The 8,475-nt window shown below is 68.4% G+C and overlaps 2 protein-coding genes across 4 annotated transcripts; both read left to right on the forward strand.

The window, feature by feature from the left end:
* Window positions 1-867: 867 nt before the first annotated feature.
* On the forward strand, window positions 868-5,808 carry ACBD4 (acyl-CoA binding domain containing 4). 3 transcript variants are annotated; one of them, XM_065747653.1, is made up of 10 exons: window positions 868-969; window positions 1,049-1,169; window positions 1,260-1,344; window positions 1,421-1,541; window positions 2,632-2,736; window positions 3,470-3,576; window positions 3,823-3,964; window positions 4,692-4,870; window positions 5,115-5,156; window positions 5,460-5,808. In XM_065747653.1, the coding sequence occupies exons 1-10, from the start codon at window positions 900-902 to the stop codon at window positions 5,568-5,570; spliced, it is 1,083 nt and encodes a 360-aa protein (XP_065603725.1). In that variant the 5' UTR covers window positions 868-899; the 3' UTR covers window positions 5,571-5,808. The 3 variants fall into 3 exon arrangements, with proteins under 3 accessions (XP_065603725.1, XP_065603727.1, XP_065603726.1); XM_065747654.1 differs by lacking the exon at window positions 868-969 and having other exon boundaries at window positions 1,096-1,169; window positions 1,243-1,344; XM_065747655.1 differs by lacking the exons at window positions 3,470-3,576; window positions 3,823-3,964.
* Window positions 5,809-6,810: 1,002 nt separating this feature from the next.
* Window positions 6,811-8,048, forward strand: HEXIM1 (HEXIM P-TEFb complex subunit 1). The gene has a single exon (XM_065747612.1). It carries the CDS (start codon window positions 6,970-6,972, stop codon window positions 7,819-7,821), a length of 852 nt encoding a protein of 283 aa, XP_065603684.1. The 5' UTR covers window positions 6,811-6,969; the 3' UTR covers window positions 7,822-8,048.
* Window positions 8,049-8,475: the final 427 nt, after the last annotated feature.

Here is an 8,475-nt window from a genome sequence, read left to right on the forward strand (position 1 = left end):
GTGTGCAGCCGCGTGCACGGGTGTGCTCGCGTGTGTGTGTGTGTGTGCGCGTGTGCGTGCAGCCACACGCGTGTGCGTGCGACCCAGCCCTCCCCCCCCCATCAGTCACCCCCCCGCGTTATTCGCCGCGGGATGACGCGCGGGGAAGGAATGCGATGGCAGTGCTGCGCAGGGGGGGGAGGGGAGAGGGGATGCCGCGCTGTCCACGGTCCCTGTCCCCCCCCCCCCCCCCCCCCGCACTGCAGCTCTCCGCTGCCCCGCAGAGTTCTGCCCCGCGCAGAGCCCCAGTGCCCCCGGGATCCCGGCTCAGTGTCCCAGTGCGTTGTCCCCGTGCCCCCCACCCCGAGACGTGGGCCCCACGCACTGTCCCTCGATGCCGTCCCCATCCCCTGCCCCAATGCCTTGTCCCTATACTGACCCCATCCCCGTGCTGCCCCTTTACGTTGTCCCCCCTCCTCGCCCCCAAATGCTCTGTCCCCACGCCCTGTCCCCTCACACTGTCCTCACTCCCTGTCTCCATGTCCCGTCCCTGCACTGTGTCCCCATGTCCTATCCCCTCACACTGTCCCCACACCTCATCCCCACTCCCGTCCCCGCACTCCGTTCCCCCGCAGTGTCCCCTCCCGCCCCCCCCGCGCTGTTCCTCCCCGCAGCCGGCAGGGGGCGCCACAGCACGCGTTTCCCGCTCTCCCATTGGCTGCAGCGCGCCCCGCCTCCAGCAGGGGGCTCCCGCGCTGCGCCGCTATTGGCTCGGAGGAGGCGGGACAGCGCGGCCTGTTTCTCAAACCTCGCGCTGATTGGACGCAGCGCAGCGTTGCCGATGGAAGCCTCGCGCTGATTGGCCGCGCGCCGTGCCCCGCTCACGGATTGCCGAGCAGCGGGGCCGGCGGAGCGGGGCCATGGCGGAGCCGGGCTGCGGGGCTCAGTTCCAGGCGGCCGTGCGGGTCATCCAGGGGCTGCCCCGGAGCGGTGAGTGCGGGCCGGGAGCGGGGCCGGGAGCGGGGCCGGGGCCGCCCCGCGCTGTGCTGATGGCGTTGCGGTGCGCTAGGTTCGTACCGGCCTTCCTACGAGGAGATGCTGCGCTTCTACAGCTACTACAAGCAGGCGACGGCGGGCCGCTGCCAGGGACCCCGGCCCGGCTTCTGGGACCCCATCGGGCGGTACAAGTGGTGAGGAGCCCCCCCCTCCCCACCCCCATCCTCTCCGGTTTGGGGCTGCGGGGTCGGCTCAGCCCCCGCTCAGCACCGTCCGTCCCGCAGGGACGCGTGGCACAGCCTGGGCAGGATGAGCAAGGAGGAGGCCATGGCCGCGTACGTGGCCGAGATGAAGAAGGTGGCCCAGAAGGTAACGGGGCCGAGGGCTCGGGTCCGGGCTCTGCTTCGGTGCCGCCCCGCGCCGCAGCTCTGTCTGTCGTCCCCAGATCATCGACACGGTGTCCCCGGACGAGACGACGCAGGAGATGTTCCGCTACTTCGAGCCGCTCTACGAGGTGATCCGCGACATGCCCCGGCCCCCAGAGACCTTCTTCCGAGGGACCGGGGGTGAGTGGGGGCCGCCCTCTGTGCCACACCCACTGCCGCCGGGCTCCGCTGCCGTCCTGCGGCCCTGGGGCGTCTTCAGGCTGAGCTTTCCCTCTAAACGTGGAGGAGAGGAGCTGAACTTTGGCTTCCGAGCGCCCCGAGCCCGTGCGCAGCCCTACATGGCCGTGCTCCTCCTGGGCAGCCCCAGCACGGGCGCAGTGCCAGGCAGGGCGGCTGTGTGCCGTCCACATCACCTGATGTAAACACGTCTCAGTGTGGAGAAATGGGGACTGAGAGGGGAATTATCGGGGTAGGGAGGTGCTGATAAAAACCCTTCTGCGTGGCTGCGGCCTCGGTTAGCTGGGCAGCAGGTAGGCTTTGGCAGCAGGTATAAACTGGCAGTGCTATGCTAGTGTCAAAAGAGCTATGACAAATGGACTCTGTCTCCACTGTCCCCCCCTGCATCCACAAAGATGCCCAAAACATGTCGGTAGGGTGTTCCCGCATGGCTTGGCCTCACAGCTGCTCCCTCACAGATGAGTAACAGCCAAATGGACTCTTTTCCTCTGGGACGTGGAAGCTGGGTCTGAATTCCCCGTCCCTACCCACCTGTGGGTGTCCTGCACTAATGTCACTTAGAAATGACAATCTCATTGAAAATCTAAACCTCAGGCTGCGTGCGAGGCAGATAAACACCGGGTGCCTGAAATGTGGTTTAAAACAATGAACTCCTTAAGCTGCTATTTGTGCTAAAGGTTCTTAGACTCACCTTGGGCCTTTTGTTTTTGTTTTTGTTTTTTCGTCATTGCAGCTTTTGTTAATGATAACCCAGGAGAGTGAGGTGATGTTGGAGGCTGTGGTGGTGCCCGGGCAGCCCCAGCGAGGTGCAGGGCAGCATTGCCACATAACTGCCTGTCCAGGAGCGGGGAGCAAAGTCCTGGCTGCTGGAAATGCTGCATGGCTGCGCTTAACCCCGTGGGCTCCGACACCCTGGGGGGGGTTATGGGGCGCAGGGGTTCATCCCCATATCCATCCTGGTGCACTCAGAGGGCGGGCAGCACTGCTGGGAGATCCACAGCACTTTAACTCTGCTCCCTTTCTGTCCCTGCAGATGAGCAGGAGCAGGCGGCCGAGCGCGGCCAGGAGGAGCGAGCGAGCAGCCCGGCCCCGGAGGACGCAGTGCCCGGGGAGCAGCAGGACGGGCAGCAGGCACCAGGTTGGTCTCCCTGGTGTGGCCAACACCCGGCAGAGACCCCACGGAGGAGGCAGTGGCGATGGGGCCGGGCCTTCAGGCACGTCTGCTCCAACCCCGCCGGCGTGTCACGCAGGGCCAAGGCTTCTCGTGGGGCGGCTGCTGACCCCCAGCGTATCCCTGGTGTCACTGTGCCGCTCGTGGCTGCGTGCAGAGCTCCGGTTCTGCGGTGCTGCAGCCGAGGCACAGAGCGCAGTGCTCCCACCTGGAGCGCAAACGGTCACAGAGCGCAGATTCTGCGCTCCGCAGCGGCGGTGTGAGCAGAGGGTGCAGCAGAGGGTGCTCAGCCCCAGCGCTGCTGACACTGCGGGGCGGGCGGTGTTGCTCCACGGTTCCCCAGGTGCTGTGCTGGGGGGTTCCTGCTGGACGCAGAGCTGTGCAGGTGTCAGCCTGTGAGCGAGGCCTGGCGGTGCGGCGTGCAGGGGAGGAGTGCCGCCCCGGGATCCACAGCCACGATGAACCTGTCCCTGTGCCCCCTGTGCCCGTGTCCTTCCCATGGTGCGAGCGATGCTTTGTGGCCCTGAGCAGCAGGATGTGGCACTTCTCCTTCCTCTGAGCTTCTGCTGAGCAATTGAGGCCTCGCTTTGTGCACACAGACCTCTGCTTCCTGCTGCCCGCAGACCGCCGGCCGTGCTGAGCTTTCCCCCCACGAGCACAGCGTCCCATCACGCCGGCGCTGCCTGTGCTTCCCTTGCAGGAGCGGGGCTGGCTCCTGCTGCCAACACACACCAGGGCAGCCAGGGCACCAGCGACGCCGAGGGGGAAGTGTTCCGCGATACCACGGAGCAGATGGAGCCTGAGCAGGTAACGTCCCCGGCGCAGGACGGCGTGGACGCGGGCTGGGACGTGCCGGGTCCCGGCAGCCCTACTCCGTGCAGGCACTGCTGCACTCTGCCGTCAGCTCCTCACCGCTTTGCCGGCAGTGCGTTGAGACCTCCCACCCCGCGGGGGCTGCAGCGGTGTGGGCGGGAGGACGCGCAGCTCGGCCCGGGCCTCGTAGGGTGGCAGTGGTGCCCGGGGGTCTCAGGGTCGCTCTTTACCGTTGCGCAGGCTGGGCTGCTGCTGGCCGAGCGGGGGCTGTCCCCCAGGAGCGCCCCGGCCCGGTGTGAGGCTGGGCGGGCAGAGCGGGGTGACGGCAGACGACGGGAGGGGAGCGGCGGTGCCGACCTCGCAGCCCTGAGCTCTGACGGAGGTGGGTGCGGTGCTCGGCTCCCGCTGCTCCTCCTCTGCCTGGGACGTGTGGGGCTGAGCACTGTGACTGCCGACGGTCGGTAGCCGCGAGTCCCCGCATCCGCCGTCTTGGTGCCGTGGTTCCCAGACCGCTCAGTGCTTCCCCTCCAGGGCAGATCCCCTTTGTTGTTCCCGGGTGCGTCTGAGGGCTGTGCTGAATGCTCGGCATCGTTGGGCTCCAGCACCATGCAGTCCCGCCAGCGGCATCTGCTCGGTGCCCTCGGATACGGGTGTGCCAGGTGGGGCTTAGAGCTCTCCGTGGGGCCCTCCTGGTGTCCCTGGAGGTGCTGGTACAGCTGCCACCGCCATCCTGGTGGTCCCCAGCAGAGATGGGGTGAGGACTGGCCCGCGTGGCTGTGCCGCTCTCGCCGGCAGCGCTGAGCTCTGCAGGGCAGCACAGCTCCACACTGACGGTTTAGCAAACGTCTGGGGCTGCTTGACCTTGAGAGTTAAGTTGTAACGAGGCTGATAAAGCTGGGCAGAGGGGCCCGAGGAGCAGCCCGTGCTGCGGCCAGCACCAGCCAGGCCTATTGGGACATGGCAGGGCAAGTTTGGGGCCGAGGAGTGGAGATCGTCCATCCCACAGCACTGGGGTGGGGAGCCCGGCTGCTCCCAGCACCGCACCGTCCATGTGTCACACAGACCCCTCTGCCTCGTGTCTCAGCGTCGCTTCCCTTTGCTCCCCACAGATCTGCAGCTCGGTGGGGCAGAGCACGGTGCGGGGAGCCCCACTGAGCCCACCGCCGTGGAGCAGCAGCTGCTGCCAGAGCTGGACGCCCGCGTGGCCGGCACCGTGCGGGCCCTGCAGGACGACATGCAGCGTGTGCTGGAGCGGCTGAGCGAGCTGGAGCTGCTCACCTCCGCGCAGGTGCGTGTCAGCGCTGCCAGGGGTGGGCAGCTCGGGGTGGGACAGATGGGTGCACGCTGGGGACGGAGCACAGGTTGTGCCGTGTCCTGTCAGGGCCATCCTCACTCTGCCCCAGTGCTGAGCGGGCAGTGCAGCCCCCATGATTCCTACTGCCCCGGGTCCCGGTTGCATCGCGGGATGTGATGCGGTGGCTGGATGGGGTGCCCGGCCCTAGCTGCGTCCCAAAGCCCGTCCTGTCTTGCAGGAAACCTCTGGGGCCGATCCTGGAGAGCTGCTCGCTGTGCAGGTGAGTTGGGGGGGAGGCAGCACCGCACAGTCCCCGCCGACCCCTCCTCGCCGCCCCTCTGACCCCTGCGCAGTGCCGGAGGCGGTGACAAGAGCGGGGAGGGGTCCGTCAGTAGGAGGCGGCCGTGGGGGCAGGCGTGGGGGGCAGCTGTGAGGAGTGCGTCCCCATTGCACCGCTCCTGCCAACGGCGGGGCCGATGCGGTGGCCGCGTGTGAGACCCCAGCGGGACCGCGGCCACAGAAAGGGGCAGCAGCGCTGGGGGCGGTCGGAGCCGCCGTCCTCACAGCCCTGTGCCCCCTCCAGGCAGCGTCCCCGTGGGCCCTGCCCGCATCCCCGCACACGCTGCTCTTCCTCGTGGCCTGGCCCTTCATCACGCAGTGGCTGCTGCGCCGCTGGCGGGGCAGGAAGAGGTGACGCGTCCCCATCGCGGTCGCCCGGCGCCCCACGCAGCCGCCGCCGTTCCCGGTTCTGCTGCTCCCGCACCGCGAAGGCCGCGCCGCCATCAGCCGCGGGGACCCGGCCGCTCGGGGCCGCCGAGGAGCGCAGCCGGGCCGGGGGCACGGGGGGACCCGTGGGGGCGCGGATGGCAGCGGGGTCAGCGCTGCCACGCGGGGGCTCAGCCCCGACCCCCCCGCATTAAAGTTGCCTTTTCAGTGCGGTTCTGGCTGTGCGTGTGTGCTGCGCGGGGGGGGTGGGGGGAGACACCCCGCCGTCCCTTTGTCACCCGGCGGTGCAGTCCCCGCAAGCGCCAAACGAGGCCGGGGCGCTGCGTACCGCGCAGGGCCGGGAGCAGGCCCACCCCCGCCCCCCCCGGATCGGTTCGGTTCGGTTCGGTTCCCCTGCACGTGACACCACCGTAGCGCGATGCCATCGGTTGCGGTGGGACCCCCCGAACCCGGTGCCACTTCTTGAAGGGGGGGAGGTCGCGGCCCACGCAGCCCCTCCCGGCGGTTCTCCGCCCCCGTTGCCCACACTCCAGGAGCTCCCGCTCCCGCCCCCCCTACTCTCCCCCCAAAAAAGGGACGCGGCGCCTTTAAGATGGGACTCGCTCCGCTCGGGTTTGTTTACATCTCCCTCCGCGCGGCCTCCGTCGCATCGCACAGCACCGCTTCCGCGATCCTTCCGCCCGGATCGCCCCATTCTTTCTCCCTTCGCCCCTCGACTCTGTTTCCCCCCTCCCGCCGCTCCCGGTGTGGGATCCGTGGAACGGCCCCGGAGCGGTGACGGCCTCAGCACCGCTCCGCGTCCCTCCTCGCGGCGCGGACTCTTTCGGGCCGTTCCAGCGCAGGGCGGGGGGGGCGGAGCGCAGCTCTCATCGCGGCTCTGAAGGTCGCGGAGCCGCGCGCCTCGAGCTCCCCCTCCGCGCGTGGTACAGCCCCGGCCCACCCCCTCTCTGCTACTGGCCAAGTAGCTCGAGCGACGTTCCGGTTCGCCAATCAGCGCTCGGCTTGCCGGACGGCGAGGGGGCGTGCCTAAGCGGTACGCCCCTCCCATCGAGCACGCCGATTGGCTGTAGGGCGGGGCGCGCAGCGCGCCTGCGCCGGACGCGCGCGGCTATATAAGGCGGCGGAGCGGGCGGGGAGCGGCAGTCGGGAGGCGGCGGCGGCGGCGGGTGGTGGTGGCGGTGGTGGTGAAGGGGGGGCGGGGCGGGCGCGGAGCGGAGGGAGGAGGAGAAGAAGGAGGCGGTGGCGCGTGCCATGCGCGCGGGGGGGGCGGGCCCGGCGGCGTTAACCCCTCTGCGGCCGTGACCCCGCGGCCCGGGGGGACGGGACCGATGTAGCGGCCGTCCGCGCGGGAGCGGAGCGCGTAGACCATGGCCGACGCCGAGCGCGCCCCGGAGGCGGCGCCCGCGGACCCCGAGCCCGAGCGGGGCGAAGTGCAGACGGACGGGGAGAGCGGGAGGCTGCCTCCGCCCGAGGAGGCGGCGGAGGCGGCGGCGGCGGAGGGCGCGGGGGACCACGAGGCGCGGCCGTCGGAGGGCGGCGCGGCGCAGCCCGGGCTGAGGCCGCGGTACCGCGCGGCCGTGGGGCGCGCCCAGGAGTGGCCCGCGAAGAAGAAGCACCGCCGTCGGCCGTCGAAGAACAAGCGGCGCTGGAAGCCCTACTCGAAGCTGAGCTGGGAGGAGAAGCAGCAGTTCGACGAGCGGCAGAGCCTGCGCGCCTCGCGGCTCCGCGCAGAGATGTTCGCCAAGGGGCAGCCCGTGGCCCCCTACAACACCACGCAGTTCCTGATGGAGGACCACGACCAGGAGGAGCCCGACCTGAAAACCGGGCTGTACCCGCGGCGCTCCGCCGCCAAATCGGACGATACGAGCGAGGAGGACTTCCTGGAGGAGGCGGCCGAGGAGGACGGCGGCAGCGATGGGATGGGGGGGGACGGCAGCGAGTTCCTGCAGAGGGACTTCTCGGAGACGTACGAGCGGTACCACGTGGAGAGCCTCCAGAACATGAGCAAGCAGGAGCTGGTGAAGGAGTACCTGGAGCTGGAGAAGTGCCTCTCCCGCATGGAGGACGAGAACAACCGCCTGAGGATGGAGAGCAAGAAGCACGGCGAGGCGGCGGAGGCGGCGCGGTTGCTGGAGCTGGAGGTGGATCGGCTGCGGGCGGAGAATCTGCAGCTGCTGCGGGAGAGGGATCTGCGCGCGGCAGAGGCGGCTCCGGAGTGAGCGACCCCGCGGAGCTGCGGGACGCGGCGCTCAGCCCTCCCCCTTTGGGGGCGGGTGGGGAGGGGTCGCTGTCACAGTGAACTCACGACGATGCTTTTTTTTTTTTCTCTCCCCCTCTTCCTCCTCCTCGTGTGTGTGTGTGTGTTTAAACCAAAAAGAAGAAAAAAAAAAGAAAAAGTGTAAATTGGCCAAAACTGACTATAAAAAATTATAGAGGTCTAATAAATTTAATTACTTGTAACTGTAACAGCTTCGGTGTGATTTCTGGGGGGCGTTCGCAGCGTCGCTGTCCCGTGAGGGAATGAATGCGCTCGGAATCGTTTTCAGTGCGGAATGGGCTCCGCGCTGCTCCGCCCGCACCGACAGCTCCAGCACCGCGCGCAGCTCCGTGTGAGCGCCGGCCGCTGGGAGCCGGAGCTATCTGCTCCGCTCAAGGTTCGCTTCATTCTGTTTTCTCCCCGTTCCGTACAGAACTCGGAGGCGAAGTCACAGCAGAGCTTCCCCAGAAATGCTCCAGTGCCATGAGTGAGGCTTCAAAAGTTCTCTTCCAGCAGAGAAGAGAGAAAGTTGTGGTGTCAGCACCGCTGGGCAGTGGCCGGGGGGGGCGGGTCCCCACTGCTGTACCTGGGTGGGATGGGGGGGATGGGGACGGTG

Source organism: Cyrtonyx montezumae, unplaced genomic scaffold (genome assembly GCF_038088225.1).
Source record: "Cyrtonyx montezumae isolate F1298 unplaced genomic scaffold, pur_monq_1.0 scaffold_48, whole genome shotgun sequence".
Taxonomy (NCBI): Eukaryota; Metazoa; Chordata; class Aves; order Galliformes; family Odontophoridae; genus Cyrtonyx; species Cyrtonyx montezumae.

Bases quoted from the DNA above. Each gene is read 5' to 3' on its own strand.
- HEXIM1 (XM_065747612.1), top strand. From the start codon at position 6,970: ATGGCCGACGCCGAGCGCGCCCCGGAGGCGGCGCCCGCGGACCCCGAG.
- ACBD4 (XM_065747653.1), top strand. From the start codon at position 900: ATGGCGGAGCCGGGCTGCGGGGCTCAGTTCCAGGCGGCCGTGCGGGTC. The intron at 970-1,048 runs GTGAGTGCGGGC...GCGGTGCGCTAG, and splicing joins CCAGGGGCTGCCCCGGAGCG to GTTCGTACCGGCCTTCCTAC. The intron at 5,157-5,459 runs GTGAGTTGGGGG...TGCCCCCTCCAG, and splicing joins GAGAGCTGCTCGCTGTGCAG to GCAGCGTCCCCGTGGGCCCT.